The sequence below is a fragment of the Balaenoptera borealis genome, assembly GCF_965194805.1.
Source record: "Balaenoptera borealis genome assembly, chromosome: 2".
Taxonomy (NCBI): domain Eukaryota; kingdom Metazoa; phylum Chordata; class Mammalia; order Artiodactyla; family Balaenopteridae; genus Balaenoptera; species Balaenoptera borealis.
Window position 1 is genome coordinate 53,928,443 of NC_138867.1, and position 21,832 is coordinate 53,950,274.

At 36.7% G+C, this 21,832-nt stretch overlaps 1 protein-coding gene across 2 annotated transcripts in view; it reads right to left on the reverse strand.

Moving 5' to 3' along the window:
• Positions 1–21,832, reverse strand: part of SGTB (small glutamine rich tetratricopeptide repeat co-chaperone beta) — a 45,345-nt gene that overhangs the window by 5,673 nt on the left and 17,840 nt on the right. For both annotated transcript variants that reach the window (XM_082374208.1, XM_082374207.1), the window contains exons 5-6: positions 21,710–21,809; positions 2,109–2,213 (exon numbers count right to left, since the gene is read on the reverse strand). In XM_082374208.1, the coding sequence (XP_082230334.1) occupies positions 2,109–2,213; positions 21,710–21,809 (205 nt within the window). The remainder of the gene's footprint in view (positions 1–2,108; positions 2,214–21,709; positions 21,810–21,832) is intronic.

A 21,832-nucleotide genomic window follows, 5' to 3' on the forward strand; every position in this document is an offset into this window, starting at 1 on the left:
CTTTTGACTGGAGCACTGGGTAGGTAGAATGACAGTATATTTACTGAGGTGAGAAAGATTTAAGAAGAGAACAAGGGTTCTGTTTGGGACATGTTAAGTTTAAAATGCCTATTAAACATCTAGGTGGAGATGAAAAATAGCTGAATATATGAGTATGGAGTTCAGACATATAACTTAAGAGATCCATCAACATATACAGTTGATTCTCTTTATCCACGGTAATTATGCTCTAAAAGGTCACTGCAAATACTAAATTAGCAAATATGGAACAATTGCTTCTAGGGGAAATAAAAGTTGTGTTCCTGTGAGCCTCTGGTCAACAATATTTTCATCAACCAATCAGTACATAACCTTGATTTATGTATGTTTCTGTTTAAAGAAACCTTATTTAATACATAGCACTGATTCACAGCCAAGTGTACTAACTCATGCCTGAACAAAACTTATCTAACACATGTATCTTCTTGGTGAGGCACATTGCAGCCTTCTTGCATGCAAAAACAATAGACAACACTTCAGCCTATGTTTGCAGGCCACTGTAAACAGAGAAACCAACAACAAAAAGCACATAAATGCAAAAAATATAGCACTAAATAGACTGTGAAAAGGACATTCATTTTACAGCATGAGAGCTGAAACAAAAAGGTAGAGCATTGCCTTATCTGACCTCAGCTGAGATCTTGCACATCAGATGACTCAAGTTTTTCACCACTCTGTAGATGACCACAAAGCATACTGAGTACAGATTTGGAGATAACAAAAAAAATTTTAGCAAGTACGTGAATCATAAATACAGTATTCATTAATACAGAGTATTGACTGTAGATGGAATTTAAAAGCATGGGACAGGATGAAATCAAAGAGAGAATATAAACAGAGGAACAGCAGCAGCAGAGGAAAGAGCCCTGAAGCACACCATTATTTAGAGGTGGCAGAGGAGGAAGAACTAGTAAGAGAGACTGGAAAAGAGCATCCAGTGAAATAGAAGGAAAACCACAAAGTGTGGTGTCACAGAAGCCTAGAGAATGAAGTATTTCAAAAAGAAGCTAATCAAGAGAATTTCCTGGCAGTCCAGTGATTAGGACTTGGCGCTTTCATTGCCATGGCCCAGGTTCAATCCCTGGTTGGGGAACTAAGATCCCTCAAGCCTCACTGCCAAAAATAAAAAAAAGGTTAATCATGCCAAATACTAAAAGATGCAGGAGGGTGAGGATACAGAACTGAATACTGACCTTGGAAAAATATAGACAACTGGTGACTTTGAATAGAGTTCTCAACAGAGTGATACAGACAAATGTCCTACTGGAGTGAGCTGAAGAGAGAATAAGAGACGGTGAAGACGAGACAGCAAGTACAGACAACTATTAGGGTCTTTGCAGAGAAAGAGGAACTAAGGAATGATGTAGCTGTGTAAAAGATGGTTCTAACAGATGATTTTTTATGATCTTTTCACATGCAGTCATTAGCACTGTTAGAGATAGGAAAGCTGGTGTTGTAGAAGATAAAGGAGATGATTACAAGTGTAAAGTCCTGGAGAAGGTACAAAGGAATGAGATCTCAAGCATGAATGAATGCAGTAGTCTTAGATAAGAACCCTTCCATTTTAACAGAAAAAAGGCAATCTGTGTAGATATAAGTGTAAGTAGACTGGTGGATCTGCAAGTAAGAAGATGAATCACTTTTCTTCTAAATACGTTCTATTTTTCAATTGAGTAAAAAGTTGAGAGTCACCATGGAATGTGCAGTGGAAATTTGAAAAGAGTAGGTGTGAAACAGTCAACTCAGAGAGTACTAAGGTGAATCCAGAAGGAACTGTAGTAGCATTATCTGCCAAAATACTGAGTGCTTACTTGAGATTTGTAGCCTTGAATATGAAGTAGGTCTATTCAGTATGGTTGTTATGATTTTCTCCAAAACCAACCACTCATCATACACTAATCATGTCTCTCCCCAGTCAGAAACTGCAGTCATTTCCTACCTAAATGTTATATTTATCTTCTTTTTAGTTCAGAGGGTACAATATGAAGCAGGAAATTCAAAACCAAGCCATTAAGAACAGCATATCTGATACTACTTGGTACTACTTTGAACGTTCTCCCAAAACTTACCCCATTCTCCCATAGGCCTTGCTGTACTTTGAATCAATCGCTATTGCTCTTTCACAATCCTTTACTGCATCTGTGTAGTGACCTAATTTACTCTGAGCAGCAGCCCTAAGAGAAAAAGAAGAGATTTTTATTATAAGGAGCATTCAAGGCACTGATTTAGATTTCCAGGTGCTAATAAAACTACATTTAACTTGTCCCCATTTGTGTATCACTCCCAGTAAATATCTAAATCAAACTAAGATAATTCTGTAATCAAATGAAAACTCAGAAACAAAATTCAGAGAAAATATGCAGTCTGCTTTTCCCAGTTTGCTTTGCTATAGAAAAGATAAATATGAGAACCCTACAACTGATCTACCTGCTTATTGCCTTTCTAATTTGCCCAAACAGAAAACTGAAAACACGAGAACATTTGGGATTACTGGGGAGGCACACAGAGTGATTGATTGCTGTGAATTGCCACTCAGAGTGTTGTGCTGTTAAATGATCACTTTATTAGTAGAGTTAAGATCATCTACAAGTCTAAGATGAAAAATGAAACTTAACCTGTGTGCCTAAATCTGATTGTAAATTAAGTATGGCAATGTATTCCACCTACTTAGCATAGAATCTCAGAGCAATTAAGGACTATTTAAACCCGTCCAGGTTACCTCTAACAAAACTCTCCTGAAATAACTGGGACTTGACAATGAAGCTACTTACCCCCCTCCACACAATCCTGATAGTATACAGCTCTCTGTTTCCCTGTAGTAGTGTTCACCTCAACCCTCAGGGCCATACTAAACGAGTAGAATTACTGTTCAACACGCAAGTCCTTCAAACTAAAAGGTTACGTAATGTCTCCTACCCTCCATCCCACCATTACCCCATTCCTTCTTCTCCAGACTAAGTATTTCTACCTTATACATTCAACTAATATATCTATTAAGGGTGAGCTAATGCATAGATACTTTTCTAGACATAATGGACAGAACAGTAATCAAAATAATATTCCTGGCCTTAATAGTGCTTAGATTCTGGGCCGGGGGCAGGGGTGATGGCTGAGGGCTGGCAGACTATAAAGAAAAGGTTGTGGTGAGTCCAGTTTTCTGTCAACCTTTGTTTATACTGCATGACCGAGACTACTTCTCAAACTGAGATTATAAAATTTGAAAAAAATAAACACATAGTCTTCTTTGCTTGAGTTAAAAAATATAAATATGAAAGTAGATGATTCAATAAACCCATTTTGGTAGTTCATGTGGAAAAGTGGTATGGGTTTATTTGACTGAATACTCAACACAAAACTAACAGGATGGGGCTTCCCTGGTGGCATAGTGGTTAAGAATCTGCCTGCCAATGCAGGGGACACGGGTTCGAGCCCTGGTCCGGGAAGATCCCACATGCTGCGGAACATCTAAGCCCGTCTGCCACAACTACTGAGCCTGTGCTCTAGAGCCCGCGCTCTGCAACAGGAGAAGCCACCGCAATGAGAAGCCCGCACACTGCAAGGAAGGGTAGCCCCCACTCGCCACAACTAGAGAATGCCTGTGTGCAGCAACAAAGACACAACACAGCCAAAAATAGAAATAAATAAAATAAATTTATAAAAAAGAAAAAACAAAAAACTAACAGGATGACAAGAATGTCCATTAAAAATGACCATTAAGGGCTTCCCTGGTGGCGCAGTGGTTGAGAATCTGCCTGCCAATGCAGGGGACACGGGTTCGAGCCCTGGTCTGGGAAGATCCCACATGCCGCGGAGCAACTGGGCCCGTGAGCCACAACTACTGAGCCTGAGCGTCTGGAGCCTCTGCTCCACAACAAGAGAGGCCGTGACAGTGAGAGGCCCGCGCACCACGATGAAGAGTGGCCCCCACTCGCCGCAACTGGAGAAAGCCCTCACACAGAAACGAAGACCCAACACAGCCAAAAATAAACATAATAAATAAATAATAAATTTAAAAAAAAATGACCATTAAAAGGAGAGATACAGAATGTATCACTTCCAAATAATTAGAAAGAAAAAATGAGGTAAAAATAACAATCACTACAATAGAAGGCAAAAGAAAAAAAGAGAGAAGGAGAGGGAGAAGAAGACAAAATATAAGATAGCAGAAAATAATTCAAATATATAAGTAATCACAAAGTTGCCTGGATAAACATCAGATTCTAAAACTGTACACATAAGATATCACCTACAACATAAGCACACACAGGCTGAAGTTAAAGGGGTAGAAAAAGACAATGAGACAAACTGAAAACCAAGCAAAAGAAAGCAAGTGTAGGAACACTAATATTAGACATAAGGCAAAGAACATTATTAAGCATACAAAGTCATCATTTATTAACAGTCTTTTTCGTTTAATTTTATGAAAAACATTTACATGACTCAGAATTCAAACCTATATTAAAAGCCCCACTCTCATCCTCTAGAGGATGGGTGGGAACGGGGTAAATGGGATAGAAATGGGAATGACACTTCAAAAAGGATGAAAAAGAAAACCTTCAAACGGAATAAACCAGAAACAAATGATCCTAACTGTATGTCAAAAAGAAAGAATTCAAGTATTGGGTTGGCCAAAAAGTTCGTTTGGGTTTTTCCATAAGATGTTAATGGAAAAACCCAAATGAACTTTTTGGCCAACCCAGTAACTTTTAAACACAGTATTCTGAGTATATATCCTTAGTGAGATGCAGTCTAAGAATAAAAAATAAATTGCAAAGAAATCCTTAAGTTTCCTTAGTAGGCTTGCTTGTGGTGTAACACTGGTGTTGTAATATCAACTGAAGGACAGAGCTAATGAGTAAGTACTCTGGTGCTGTTGGAAAGCAGGGCTCTCTTGAGAGAGAGATACAAATATAAAATGGGGGAAGGTAAGGATAACCTCTGTGACACTGGATATGAATTGAGGGTATCTGGATAAAGTGATGACTTTTCCAAAAATATATTTCCTAGCTCTGTCCTTTAAAAGGACCTAGAAGCAGTAACACTTCAGTAGCAACGATCAGGTCTTGCAATCAGATCTTGGTTTCTGCACTAAAAGGAACAGGAGCTCCTTGCAGAAATAGCTGAGCCCAGGTCTAGGGGCAGAGAAAGTACAAGGCAAATCTGGAATATCCTGTTCTCCCACAAAACAAGAAAGTGTTCAAAAACAAATGAAGGTATGTAAGAGGGCACACAGCCAGTTTAAGGGACTCCCACTAGACAAATACAGTAAGTCCCCTACATATGAACCTTCAAGTTGAGAACTTTCAAAGATGTGAACGTGCGTTTGCATGTCCAATCCCATAAATTAGTTCACGTGTCTGGCATACATTGTCATGTGCGTGCATCCTCTACAAGTGATTTTGCTTTTGTGTACTTTACTGTAAAGTACTGTATACAGTACTGTAGTAGAGTATCTTTATTTCAAGCCCAGGACGTCAGGAGGCAAGCGTAAAAGCAACAGTGATGTAGCTGGTACTGCTAAGAAGCTCTAGGATTGGAGGCCCAGAGAAAGGATGAAGAGAGACAACAGGAAGAAGTAACTGAAGAGCCAAAGAGATTCATGATGCAGGAAATGGCAAGGGGATTTTCTTTATTTGAGGAGGCACTGTTAGTTTTTGAGGTACAAGACCCAAATGTAGAACAGTACACGTACACAAAGGTGGCAGCAGCTGTTCAAAATGCAATCCATTGCTACTGTGCCATCTATGATGAGAAAAAAAAATGCTACTACCCAGACATCACTGGATCATTTTTTCAAGAAGGTAGATAGAATTGATTCCAGCAAGGAACCAGAACCTGTGCCATCAATGTCAGACGTGAGTGAAATTGCAGCTTGCCCTCCATCTCCTATGGCTGACGATCCTTCAGCTCTACCATCTCCTACCTCCTCTCCCTCCTCCAGTCAGTAACTCTTCTTGCCTGTTCACTCGATGCCAGCCCCTGTATGCCAGCTGTTGTACTGTACTACTGTACTTTTCAAGGTACTGTACTGTGAGATTAAAAATGTTTTTTGTGTTTGTTTTTTATATATTACCTGTGTGAAAAGTATTATAAACCTCTTATAGTACAGTACTATATAGCTGATTGTGTTAGTTGGTACCTAGGCTAACTCTGTTGGACTTATGAATAAATTGGACTTAAGAATGCGCTCTTGGAATGGAACTCGTTCGTATGTAGAGGACTTACTGTATAGAATAATTTAAGGGTCAAAATAATAATTATGGTAATTTATTATAACACACTGAATAGTAAATTTTTAAAAATTCATGAGTCCATACAATACTTTCAGAGGACAAAGGAGGAGGAAAGCCAAAAAGAGTGAAAAGGAAAGAAAACTCTTCTTTTCAGAAATATGTGAGAAAATATTATGTAAAGGAAATGATAAAATTAGAAAAATCACCATTTTGTAACCATCAATGTATTAATGATTCAGGGACAGATCATCAGTGGATGATAAAACACTGAGTAAAAGATCGTTGTGGGGAATTCTCTGGCGGTCCAGTGGTTAGGACTTGGCACTTTCACTGCCAGGGCCTGGGTTCAATGTCTGGTCGGGGAACTAAGATCTTGTATGCTGCATGGTGCAGACGAAAAAACATTAGAAGATTGCTGGGGGGCTTCCCTGGTGGCGCAGTGGTTGAGAGTCTGCCTGCCGGTGCAGGGGACGCAGGTTCGAGCCCTGGTCTGGGAGGATCCCACATGCCGCGGAGCAACTGGGCCCGTGAGCCACAATTACTGAGCATGCGCGTCTGGAGCCTGTGCTCCGCAACAAGAGAGGCCGCGATAGTGAGAGGCCCGCGCATCGCGATGAAGAGTGGCCCCCGCTTGCCGCAACTAGAGAAAGCCCTCGCACAGAAAACGAAGACCCAACACAGCCATAAATAAATAAATATTAAAAAAAAAAAAAAAGATTGCTGGGAAACAGGATATTCACATGATTTGACCATATAGATAATTTTTTCCTTTTTTAAAACGGAAATACAGTTGATGTACAATTTTATGTTAGTTTCAGGTGAACTACATAGTGATTGAACATTTTTTTTTAAAATAAATTTATTAATTTATAAACCCAGAACTGAAATTGGTGGATTGTACAGTAGTTGTAGTTTTAATTTTTTGAGGAAACTCCATACTGTTCTCCATAGTGGCTGTACCAAATTACACTCCCACTAACAGTGCACGAGGATTCCCTTTGGTACACATCCTCACCAACACTTGTTATATGCTGTCTTTTTGATGATAGCCATTCTGACAGGTGTGAGGTGGTACCTCATTGTAGTTTTGATTTGCAATTACCTGATGATTAGTGATGTTGAGCATCTTTTCATGTGTCTGTTGGCCAACTGTATATCTTCTTCGGAAAAATGTTTATTCAGGTCCTCTGCCCATTTGTTAATTGGGTTGTTTTTATGATGCTGAATTGTATGAGTTTTTTTGTATGTTTAGAATAGTAACCCATTATCTGATATATCATTTGCAAATTATCTTCTCCCATTCAGTAGGCTGCTTTTTCATTTTGTTGACGGTATCCTTTGCTCTGCAATGGATTTTTAGTTTGAGGTAGTCCCATTTGCTTACTTTTGCTTTTGTTTCCCTAGCTCGAAGAGACAGATGCTAAGATCAATATCAAAGAGTGTACTGCTTATGTTTTCTTCCAGGAGTTTCATGATTTCAGGCCTTACGTTTAATTATTTGATTCATTTTGAGTTTATTTTTGTATTGATATACAGTGTGAGAAACTGGTCCAGTTTTCCCAATACAATTTATTAAAGAGGTTGTCTCTTCCCCATTGTATATTCTTACCTTCTTCAATGTAGATTAATTGACCATGTAAGTGTGGGTTTATTTCTGGGCTCTCTATACTGTTCCATTGATCTGTGTCTGGTTTTGTTTCAGTACCATACTGTTTTGATTACTTTAGCTTTGTAGTTTAGTTTGAAAACAGGGAGCATGATACTTCTAGATTTGTTCTTTTTTCTCAAGATTGCTTTGGCTATCCAGGGTCTTTTGGATACAAATTTTAAAATTATTTCCATACGAATTTTAAAATTATTTGTTCTAGTCCTGTAGAAAATGCCATTGGTATTTTGATAGGGATTGCACTGAATCTGTAGATCGCTTTGGGTAGTATGGTCATTTTAACAATACTAATTCTTCCAATCCATGAGCACAGTATATCTTTCCATCTGTTAGTGTCATCTTCAATTTCTTTCATCAATGTCTTATAGTTTCCCAAGTGCAGGTCTTTTACACCTCCTTAGTTAGAATTATTCCTACGTATTTTATTCTTTTTTATGCAATTATACATGGGATTGTTTTCTTAATCTCTCTGTTAGTCCATCTCTAGTGTATAGAAATGCAAGACTTCCATATATTAATTTTGTATCTTGCAACTTTAATGAATTCATTTATTAGTTCTAATAGTTTTTGGTGGTGTCTTGAGGGCTTTCTATATATAGTATCATGTCATCTGTAAACAGTGACAGTTTTACCTGTTCCTTTCCAATTTGGATTCCTATTATTTCTTTTTCTTGTCTGACTGACCTGGCTAGGACTTTCAAAACTATGTTGAATAAAAGTGGTGAGAGTGGGTATCCTTGTCTTGTTCCTGATTGTAGAAGAAATGACTTCAGCTTTTCACCATTGTGGATGATGCTGGCTGTGGGTTTGCTACAGATGGCCTTAATTGTGTTGAGGTATGTTCCCTCTATAGCCACTTTGTTGAAACTTTTTATCATAAATGGATGTTGAATTTTGTCAAAAGCTTTTCCTGCATCTATTGAGATGATCATATGACTTTTATTCTTCAATCTGTTTATGTGGTATATCACATTGATTGATTTCCAGACATTGAACCATCCTTGCATCACTGGGATAAATTCCACTTGATCATGGTGTATGATCCTTTTAATGTCTTGCTGAATTCAAATTGTTAATATCTTGTTGAGAATTTTTACATCTATGTTCATCAGTGATATTGGCAGGTAGTTTTCTTTTTCTGTGGTGTTTTTGTCTGGTTTTGGTATCAGGTTTTGGTGATGCTGGCCTCATAAAATAGTTCAGAAGCATTCCTTCCTCTTCAGATTTTTGAGAAGGATAGCTGTCAACTCTTCTTTAAATGTTTGGTAGAATTCACCTGAAAATCTCCTGGTCCTAGACTTTTGTTTATTGGGAGTTTTTTTTTTTTTTTGAATTACTGATTCAATTCCATTACTGGTAATTGGTCTGTTCATATTTTCTATTTCTTCCTAGTTCAGTCTTGGAAGATTGTACATTTCTAGGAATTTATCCATTTCTTCTAGGTTGTCCAATTCATTGGTGTATATTTGTTCATAATAATATCTTATAATTCTTTGTATTTCTGTGGTGTCTGTTGTAACTTCTCCTCTTTCATTTCTGATTTTGTTTCTTTGGGCCATCTCTCTTTTTTTTCTTCATAAGTCTGGATAAAGGTTTATTAATTTTGTTTATCTCTTCAAAGAACCAGCTCTTAGTTTCACTGATTTTTTTTCTTTTTTTTAAAGTCTCCACTTCATCAATTTCTGCTCATATCTTTATTACTTCTTTCCTTCTACTAACTTTGTGTTTTGTTTGTTCTTCTTTATTATTTCCATTAAGTGTAAGGTTAGATTGTTTGAGATTTTTTAAATTTCCTGAGATAGGTGTGTATCACTACAAACTTCCCTCTTAGAACTGCTTTTGCTGAGTCCCATAGTTTTTAGATCACTGTGTTTCAATTTTCATTTGTCAGGTATTTTTTATTTCCTCTTTTATTTCTTCAGTGACCCACTGGTTGTTTAGTAGCATATTATTTAGCCTCCACAAGCTTGTGTTTTTTGCAGCTTTCTCCTGGCAGTTGATTTCTCGTCTCACAGCACTGTGGTCAGAAAAGATGCTTGATATGATTTCAATTTTGTTAAATTTAGTGAGACTTGTTTTGTGGCCTAGCCTGGAGAATGTTCCATGTGCACTTGAAAAGAATGTGTATTCTGCTGCTTTTGGATGGAGTGTTCTATATATATCATTTAAGTTTATCTGGTCTAATATGTCACTTAAGGCCAGTGTTTCCTTATTTTCTGTCTGGATGATCTGTCCATTGATGTAAGTGGGGTGTTAAAGTCCTCTACTATTATTGTATTACTAAAAATTTCTCCCTTTATGTTAATATTTGCTTTATGTATTTAGGTGCTCCTATGTTGGGTGCATATATATTCACAATTATATCTTCTTGTTGGGTTGATTTCTTTATCATTATGTAATGTCCTTTCCTGTCTCTAGTTACAGCCTTTGTATTAAAGTCTATTTTGTCTCACATTTGTATTACTACCCCAACTTTCTTTTCATTTCCATTTTCATTGAATACCTTTTGCCATCCCTTCACTTTCAGTCTGTGTGTGTTTTTATATGTGAATTGAGTCTCTTGTAGGCAGCATGTATATGGGTCTTGTTCTTTTCTCTATTCAGCCACCCTAAGTCTTCTGACTGGAGCATAGAGTCCACTTACATTTAAAGTAATTATTGATAGGTACGTACTTACTGCCATTTTGTTAATTGTTTTGTAGTTGTATTTGTAGTTCCTCTCTGTTTCTTTTTTCTTCTCTTATTCTCTTTCCTTGTGATTTGATTGCTTTCTTTAGTGTTGTGTCTTTATTCCTTTTAATTTTTTTGTATCTGTATAGGGTTTTTGTTTGTGGTTACCACAAGGTTCATATACCTACAACCTTTGTACACTGTAGTCTATTTTAAGTTGATATTGCTTAAGTTCAAGTGCATTCTAAAAGCACTACATTTTTAATCCTCTCCAACATTTGATGTTTTGGATGTCATATTTTACATCTTTTTATTTTGTGATTCACTTAAGTAATTATTTTAGATATAGATAATTTTACTACTTCTGTCTTTTAAGATTCATAGTAGCTTTATAGACTGTTGATCCACTACCTTTAGTGTGTGTTTGCCTATACCAATGAGATTTTTCCTTTCATAATTTTCATATTTCTAGTTGTGGCCTTTTCTTTTCGACTTAGAGCAGTCCCTTTAACATTTCTTGTAAAGCCAGTTTAGTAGTGCTGAACTCTTTTATCTTTGCTTGTCTGTAAAACTCTTTCTCTCTCCTTCAATTCTGAATGATAATCTTGCCAAGTATTCTTGGTTGTAGGTTTTTTTCTTTCAGCACTTTGAATATATCATGCCACTCCCTTCTGGCCTGCAAAGTTTGTGCTGAAAAGGCAGCTCATAACCTTATGGGAGTTCCGTTGTATGTAACTAGTAGCTTCTCTTGTTGCTTTTAAGATTCTCCCTTTACCTTTATTTTCTGCCATTTTATTTATAATGTGTCTTGCTGTGAATTTCTTTGGGTTCATGTTGTTTGGGACTCTTTGTGATTCCTGGACCTGTTTCTTTTCTGTTTCCTTCCTCAGGTTAGGGGAATTTTCTGCTAACTTATTTCTTCAAATAAGTTACCTGCCCCCTTCCCTCTCTCTTTTCCTTCTTGTACCCCTTTAATGCAAATGTTAGTACACTTGATTGTCCCTTAAACTATTCTCATTTTTTTAAATTATTTTTTTCTCTTTTTCTGTTCAGCTTGGGTGATTTGCACTACTCTGTCTTTCAGATTGCTGATCCATTTTTCTTTATCATCTAATCTATTGTTGATTCTAATGTATTTTTTATTCTAGTTATTGTATTTTACTATTCAACTCTGTTTCATTCTTTTATATTTTCTAAGTCTTTGTTGAAATTCTCACTGTGTTCATCCATTCTTCTCCCAATACCTTGAATTCTTTATCAGGTAGATTGCTTATCTCCACTTTGTTTAGTTCTTTTTTTGAGGTTTTGTCTTGTTCCTTTGTTTGGAACATATTCCTTTGTCTCCTCATTTTGCCTAATTCTCTCTGCTTATTTCCATGTATTAGGTAGGTCACTTGTATCTCCCAATCTTGGAGAAGTAGCTTTACGTAGGAGATGTGCTATGGGGCCCAACACCATGCTCCCTTCTGATCACCAGGCTATATGATCTAAGAGTGCCCTCTATGTGGGCTGTGGGCACCCTTCTGTTGTGGTGGGCTGGCTACTGTGGGCATGCTGGTAGGCAGTGCTAGCCTCCAGCATTAATAGGCTGGAGGGAGGATTCCAAAATGGCAGTTCCTAGTGCCAGTCTCATCACAGTAGAACAAGCTCCCCAAAATGGCTGCTGCCAGTGTCTCTGTCCCCAGACAGACAGTTGCCTCCTGCCTCTCTGGGAGGCTCTCTAAGACCATCAGGTGGGTCTAACCCAGGCTCCTTTCAAACTACTGTCTCTGCACTGGGACCCTGAGGGTGTTAGATTTTGCATGCGCCCAGTAAGAGTGGAGTTCCTCTTTCCTACAGCCCTCCAGCTCTCCCAAATGTAAGCCCTGGTAGTTTTCAAAGCCAAACTTTCTGGGGACTCGCCTTCCTGGTTCAGAACCTCTAGGCTGAGGAACACAAGGTGGGGCTTGGACTCCTCCTCACTCCTTGAGGAGGACCTCTGCAGTTGCAGTATCTTTCTTGTTTGTGGGTCATCAACCTGAGGTTGTGTATCCTGCCTATACCACATCTCTGCCCCTCCTCAGTGTGGCTCCTTCTTTATATCTTCAGTTGTGGAAAATCTTTTCTGCTAGTCTTCAGGTCATCCTCCTAGATATTTGCTCTGTAAGCAGTTCTAATTTTGGTGTGCCTATGGGAGGAGGCGAGTTCAGGGTCTTCCTACTCAGCCATCTTAGGGAAGCTCCTCATACATTATTTTTAATTATAAAAGGAGTAATAGAAAGATATGGTAGTCACCACCCTAAGATATAAATTTCAGAATCACCATCAGTGGGACAGTTTGAAATTATGGGCCTCCTATATAATGCAATAAATGGTATACAAATTATTTATGTAGGCTTCATGCCAAAATGTAACCTAAATTTAATCATGAGGAAGCCATCACACATATCCAGAATATGGCACATTCTATAAAATCACTGGCCTTAACTCTTTGGAAAAATCTATGTCATGAAAAATAAACAACCAAAAAAGACAGGAATATTTTCTAGATTAAAAGAGACTAAAGTGATATATCAAAATGCAACGTGTGGTCCTTGATTGGATTCTAGATCGAAAAACATAGCTATAGATGGTATTTGAGGGACAAGTGGAGAAATTTCAATACTAATGCTAATTTTCTTACATGTGAATGGTAGGGTAGTTATGCAGGGTATGTCTTAGGAGATATAACTAAAGTATTTGGGATCAGCAAGAAAATTTTATATGTGTGTACACACACACACACACACACAAACACACCCTTGTAGAGAGACAGAGAGCAAGAAAGAGAGAGGAAGTAAACACGGCAAAGTGTTAGCTACTATTAACTCTAGGGTAAACATATATGGATGTTCATTGTATTACTCTTCCAGTAAGTTTAAATAGGTTTTAAATATGTTGAAATTTGTTTCCCTAAATATATATCATATAAAATTATTATATATAATAAATATGTATTATTTGTGAATATATATATGCAACATGCTGCCATGTGACTGTTTCACCAGTAGAAGTCTTCAAGTAGAGGCAAGTCTCCCTTCTAAAATTCACTGAATCAATTCAACTCAAAATTTTGTTGAACACCTGCAATATGCTAAATCCAGCTAAAAATCAAGTATACAGAAATGAAGAGGCTATATCTTTGCCCTCAAACATTCACTGTCTAATAGGGAAACAGACATGTAAATAAATAAATAGTATGATAAGTGCAACAGTGGAGATATCAAAGGAAGAGGCAACACAGAGAAAGATATGGTTAACTGTATGCAGAGCTGTCTAATAGAACTTTCTGTGATAGACAAGTTCTTTACCTGTGCTATCCAATACAGCAGTCCCTAGTCACATGTGACTAAAGAGCACTGGAAATATGCTACTGCAATTGAGGAACTGAATTTTTTATTTTATTAATTGTAATTAATTTACATTTGAACAGCCAAATGTGGATAGAAGCTACCATATTGAACAGCACCACTCCATAGGGCATGGCAGGGAAGGGGAGGTTGAAGAGAGAAGAAATTAAGAAAGTCTTCCCAAAAGACGCAACATCTAACAGGGTCTTGAAGGATGACAGGAATTTGCCCAATTAGATAAGGTAGGAAATACTCTATGCAGAGAAAGAAGCACATAAAAGTATGAAGAGATGTCCCAACATGGCATTTTTAGGAAATCAGTAAATTTCACGTCACATGGGCATAGAGAGCAGAGGAGAGGAATGGGGTAAGAAGAATAGTGAGGATAATAAAGTTAAAAGAAAAGAGAGAGCTTATATTATAAAAGATCTGATGTATCATCCAGAGGAGCTTAAATCTGATCACGGTATTTGGAACTAGTGAACAGAAAGCAAGAGTTAGACAATTAATTTCATATTTTAGAACGATCATTTTGACAGAAGACTGAAGTGGAGACTGCTAGTAGAAACGGGAAGCCAACTGAAGTTACTATTGCACTAGTTTAGCAAAAGTTAAGAATCTGGATGGAAGTGAAAGAGGGAACAAATGAGCTATTTGGAAGGTATATGGAAAAGGGAAACAAAGAGGAAGACTCCCTGATATTTAGCTTCAGATACTGATAATAAAACAAGGAATAAAGCAGGGAGAATCAGACCCAGAAAGAAGAGTGGGCAGAAGGAAAGAGTATGACTATGTTTCAATACTGAAAGCTTTAGCTTTAGATCACAAACTGCAAGCTGGGATGAAAGCAGATTTGTGCAGCTCACAGAAGAAAGAGGAGAGGCGTCTGAATCTGCATCCAGGAAAGGGAAGAGAAATCAGGCTATATTTGAAGCTTCTGTGAGATGCAGCCAAACACACCAGTGCCTGAACTGAATAACAATGTGGTCTGCTCTCTCTGACCCTGCTGTCTAGTTATCAGGGCATAACTAATGAAACTCCAGCAGAACAAAACAGTCAGAGTCATCATGTTTTCAGACACCCTTGCTTTCTTTACCTTGTTAGAGTGAGAGCATGAATATAACTTGTGCTCTATTTTTATAGGAAATTAAGGCAAAAAAAAATTACAGGTACCTAACATTTCCCATACTGTATATCACATATAAATAAATTATAGCAAAAGCCTACTCCTACAACTAGGAATTACACTGTTTTTGAAAGAAACAAATATTGAAAGCCTAGAACTATGACATATATATATATATATATATATATATATATATACACACACACACACATATCATTACTCTTCACAACTACCCTGTGAAGCGGTTAGTATTATCTCTATTTTACAAGTGAGGAAATTGAGGCTCAGAAAGGTTTAGTGGCTACCCAAGGTCACACAGCTAGTTAGTGGCTGAACTGAGATTCAACTCTAAGTTCAACAAACCAAAGTCAAGTCCCACTGAACCCAATGACTATATGCTGCTTATGGAGGTGGAAGAAAACAAAGTGCAAAACAATGAGGTCTCTGTTCCCATCTTTCTAGAGCTCCCGCTGTCACCAGCATTCCTTGGTACAATGCCCTGATGCTTCCTAATTCTGCCTTTTAAACTACGCTCTCCAACCTAAAATGCCTTCCCCTCTCCTCTGTTTATCCCAGTTCTACCCGTCCACCAAATCCACCTTCAACTCAAATTCCCCATCACGTGACAGGCCTTCCAGACAAACTCTCTCCATCATGCACTCTCTTTCCCGATATCTTTAATTCCATTTATTGACTCAGTCATTGAACCACCTATCCATCCCAGAAACAGGAGATGATTCTGTGTAAGGTAATGTACTCAGCAATGAGGCTGTAAAAAAGAAATACCTATAAGAATACAGATGGCCCCTAACTTACAATGGTTTAACTTACAATTTTTTGACTTTACGATGGTGCAAAAGCAATACTCATACAGTAGAAACCGTACTCCAAATTTTGAATGTTGATCTTTTCCAGAGCTAGTGATAAGTGGCATGATACTCCCTCGTGATGCCGGGCAGTGGCAGCGAGCTGCAGCTCCCAGTCAACCATGCGATCACGAGGGTAAACAATGACACACTTACAACCATTCTGTACCCATGCAACCATTCTGCTTTTCACTTTCAGTACAGTATTCAGTAAATTACACAAGACATTCAACACTTTATTATAAAATAGGCTTTGTGTTAGATGATTCTGCCCAACTGTGAGGCTAATGTAAGTGTTCTGAGCATATTTAAGATAGGCTAGGCTAAGCTGTGTCAGTAGGTTAGGTGTATTGAATGCATTTTTGACTTATGACATTTTCAAGTTTATCGGGATGTAACATCGTAAGTCGAGGAAGATCTGTACTGTTTAGGGACGGAAGACATGGAAAACTAGTGAGTTTAATATGAAATATCATTTCATATTATAAAGTACTTGGAAATATTTTAGACCTATAAATCATTTGTTGCTTTATGTATACAAGTGTTAATTTGAGTGTCTGGTCACTTCAACATCACTGGAAATTTCTTATATTTCTTCTATAGTCTTCCATGCATCCAACAAAAATTGGCTGAACTCTTGTGAGGCACAGTGCTAGGTATTACAGGGAATATGAATAGATACAAGATGCAATCTCTGCCCTTCAGCTGAAGAAATAAAACAAGTATACATATAATTATAAGGCAGAACATATATGATAAACTTATATAAGTGTTATATATCATAGTAAGTGCTAGGAACATAGAATAAAAGCAAAACTAAATAACAGGTTTTCAAGGAAGGACTCATGTTGTCCTGGTATCTGAGCTGAGCCTAAAGCATCATTAGGATCCTAAAAGCCCAAAATAGAAGATTAAGTCTAGAAAAGAAAGATTCATGCCTAAGAAATATACCAATTGATTGTTTTCTAATCATATAAAAAAGTCACTTCTATAAAAAGTAAACTTTGGTTCATCCTAGCAAGTTTAACATGTGAACAATATTTTGATTAGTAATAAACTGTGAAAATGAATATCAAAAGAAAGATTTAGATCAGCTATTCTGAGCTTCCAACTTGTGGCAGTCAGCTGGCTAAGAAAAATGGCAAGGGGTAGTTGGCAAACTACAGGCTATTGAGATATTTATAACCACTAGAGTCTAAAAAAAATTCCTAAAGCTTTACTTAATATTTGCAATACATATACAAATAAAGTTTTCTAATTATTTAATATTAAATTGCATACTCTATTACTGAACTCCTCAGGGAAGAAGATACCATTTAAATGCAAAAAAGAAGCATAATTATTCATTTCAATTTAACAATAATTAAATGAAAAGCAAGTACAGGTACTGCCAAGAATCTCTTCTAATACTGTACTAATGGACATGCGACTATTAACAAACACTAATCTCATTAAAAATAAATGATTTATCTAGGCTCAGATTCATCATATTCATAGTTAAAAGTATATGGCTTATGGAGCTCTATAAATAATCAATTTTCTGATAACATTTATACCTGGTCATAACATTCTGTGCAGTATTAAATGTATTTATTTCAAGATTTCATACGCTAAATGAAAACATGTCTAGTCATCTGATTACAGAGAATAAAATTCAAACATAAAAGCAGAGCTTGGGAAATTAATTCTCCACAAATTATTTGGATTTTCTATTTTTCTGAGCTGTATTATTAGAACAGATTAACAAAGTGATTTGTGCGTGTGTGTGTGTGTGAAGAGAGAAAATGTAGGTTTTCAGTATGGCCAACTAAATTCCTTATGGATCCAATGCTTCCAAAAATAACAACTCTAAATTCTGGACAAAATACAAACAACAACAACAACAACAACTAAAGGCAGCCTGGGTGCCTATGAATAGGAAAATGCCTAAACAAACGGTGATGTGTTCAAACAACCAATACTGAACAGTTTAAAAAAAAGAACCATGCAACAACAGGATTGAATGTCAAAACCATTATGTCGAGTAAAAAAGGTCTCACACACAAGGGTATACACAGTATGATTCCTTTTATGCGAAATTCTAACAGAGACAAATCTAATCTATGGTGGAAAAACAAAACAAAACAAAACAGTGGTTTTCTTTGGAGAGTGTTTTAGGCAACTGACTCTGAAGGGGCAGGCAGAACTTCCCGGGTTGGTGGTCATCTTCACTATCTTGACAGGGGTGGTGAGTTATATAGGTGTATGCATTTGTCAAAACTTAGTGAACATACAGTTAAGATCTGTGTGTTTTATTGCATGTAAATTTTGCCTCAAAAGAAAAGAATGTAAAATATTGAACTGTATCAATGACATGCATACTAAAATATTTAGGGGGAAAGCGTACTGATGGCTGCAATTTACCTTGAAATGCAACAAAAATAAGATAGGCACAGATAGATGAATAAATATTGATACAGCAAATATACTAAAATATTAATGGCAAAATCTTGGTGTGGATATATGCATATTCACTGGAAACCTCTTTGATTTTTCTAAATTTTCACTAAAAATATGTTATAGATAAAAAAAAAAAAAGAAGGAAAATAACATTAGATTAATTCAGAACAAGTCCTATGAGGCTAACATCATTTCCTTTCTATTTTACCGGGATTACCACCAGACTGGTAACTCAGAGAAAAACAATTGACAATGTATTTGGACCCCGATAAATTTGGATCTCTCTTCATAATCTGATTAAGGCAAAACCCCCAGATTGCATAAATAATAATGATAATAGTTACTGCTGTGTACAATACTCTTTACTAGACACTTTCCTAGCACTTTATATGTATTAACTATTTGATCTCTACAACAATGCGATGAGATAAATACTATTATCCACATTTTACCAATGGGGAAACTAAGATGTTAGGATAATTTGCTCAAGGTCACATACATGTAAGTGGAAGAGCCAGAAATTAGAATCCAAAGAGTGTGGGTCAGAACCCCTGCTCTTAACCACTTCCCCATGACTGCTCCCCTAGTTGACTCTGTAACTGATACAATGTCATATACGGTGCTCTTGTCAAGTTTGTGGTTGACATGAAGCTAGGAGCAAAAGCAAATATACTACTTTACAATTTATCCCAAACGATTAAGGGACATATAAATAAAAGACTAACAAGATAAAATCCCATAGGGATAAAATATAAGATCCTGCATTTGAGTCCAAACAACCAACTTTACCTCCTGTGACAACACTGGTGCACAGCAGGTGTTGGGCAAGAACCTGTCAAATGAATGTACGATTGAGCGGCAGGGTAGAGAGAGTGTGTGAGAAAGGACAGGCTTTAATAAAACCAAAGCAAAATATAAATTTAATAGGTAATGCTACAAAACACTAATATATAACCATGTTACCTAGAAGTAGGTTAAATGAGCACTCTGCAAGACTGTTCTAGTCAGACCAACGCCAGACATGCTGTGCTAACTTCTGGGAACTACAGAGTAATAGATGCAGGTAACCTGGAACAAGTTCAGAGCAAAAGTGTAAGATTTAAAACTGACCTATGTGAGGTACAATGGAAGAAGCTGTGAACATTTAATGTGGAGGAAAGACTTAAATGAACACAGTAGCAAACTTCAAAATGTAAGGTACTGTCATGAAAAAGAAGAATCACACTTATTCTGTAATTGTCCATAAGAATAAAAATAAAGTCAATTGAGAGAAGCTACAGGAGCTACATGGAAACAAAATCAGAGTCAAGGAAGACTTTTCTAACAGATATAACCACAAAAGAAAAGGTGGGAAAGAAGGGACTATCTCATAAGGGTATGAATACCCTAAATATGATAAAAAATAACTCAATGAACGATTGGACCAAATTAACCTGAAGATCTCTTTCAAATCTAAGAACTTACTATATAATAAAAGGTAATTTTTATAAATCTCTGTCATAAAAAGCTTCAGATTGATTAAAATAGTCATATCAGTGACCAAAATAGACTTGGCATGACAAAATTTAAACGTAAAGGAAAAAATAAAAAATAAAACTTATTTGCCAAGTCTGTAAATGCAGAGAGCTTTCAGCTTAAAAACACTGTAATAAAATGCAAAAGAAAAGATAAACAAATTTGTCTACAGAAATATTTAAAACTTTTACATATGAAAAACATTAAAAGGCAAACAATAAGCTATGCAATTAGGACAAAGGGATTTTATCTTTAATATAGAGCTATGGTGTCCAGTACAGCAGCCACAAGCCACATATGGTTATTTAAATTTAATTAATTTAAATTGACCTTACATTAACATTTTAGTTTCTCCATTGCACTAGCCACATTTCAAGTTCTTAACAGCCACTATGGTTAGTGGCTACTGTACTGGACAATGCAGATACAGGACATTTCCATCACTGCAGAAAGTTCTATCGGAATTTTAATATTTAAAAAATTTAGTGCAGGGAATTCATTACATGGCTGATGGAAGAGCTGAGATGCCAAACAGGGGGTTGTGCATCAGTGCAGAGATTAGCAACATCAGGAAGCCATTACCGTCCCTAAGACAGAACAGAGGGCAGAGCCCAAAACCCAATGTCACCTGGAAAAAGCTGGGACCATGGCGGGTGTCTTAGGTGGGAGCTGGAGACAAGGAGGAGAAGCAGCCCCTGCTGGATAAACACCCTGATGTAAAAAGAGGGGAAGAAATACCTAACTTCTGCCTTCCTTCTGCCCTCCAATCTCCTGCCAGTACCTCCCACGGCTGAACACAGACAAAACCCAGGTGTCAAAGGAGCCTGGGAAATACAGCCTGCAGGGGTCAGACCCTCTGTTACAAAGGGCAGAAAAGGAAAGGAAAGAAATGTCTGAGGTCAAACAGGCTGAGGTCTGGCACAGGTACAAATAATTTAGAGAGAAAAAAAAAAACACAAATGGCCAACATTTGAAAAATGTCCAACCTCACCGGTAATTAAATGTAAATTACAAATCACTATTAAAATAAGAATAATATTAAATTAACAATAATAAATAATAATTCAAGTACTTAGTGCTGATAAGCGTGTGGTAAAAACAGATACAGTCACATATCCTAGCGGAAGAAAAGAATTTTCAAAATATTTTCAAAGCCGGAACAATTTTGAAATTAGCATCAACAAATTTTTAAATGTTTATACTGTTAGACCAACTGAGTGCATTTCCAAGGATAGATACAAAGTCTAGAAAATCTTAAGTCCAGAAAATAATTTTAGAAACAAAGATGTTCATTGCAGCTTTATAATATTGAAATAAAAAGGACACCTTCAATGTCCACCAGTAGGACAAAGCAAAGTAAGGCAAAGTCAGGTACATCTATCAATTTATTAAAAAATAATACTGCTTGTTTACCAGCCACAGTGAAAGGTGCTAGATATATAAAAAAGATTAAGAGGTAATAATAGACTAATTTGTATCCATTTAAATAATGTTTATGAAGGATTTCAATAAAATAAGGATGTGTTTGTGATATGCCTAGTGAATAAAGATTAATCTGAAATTGATTACTCTTACATCAAACAACATATGCCAAAAGGTTATTAGTAACAGTGGTTGCCTCTAAGTGGTAAATTTATGAGTTTATTTTTTCCTTCTTTTATACGTTTCCAAACTTTCAAAATTTTCTAAATAAAAAAACAAATTTTACAGAGCTATAAAAAGCTCCTTCAGAGCTATTAATGCAAATGTTTAACAACTGTAAACCTGCCACAACAGTGCCAGTTTACCTGTTACAATAATAAACTGCATTATTTGGATCCAATTCTATCGCCTGTGTGTAACAATCCACTGCAGCAGCATAATTTTCTTCTTTCATGTGGTTATTGCCTAAAATAACCAATAGGTACAGT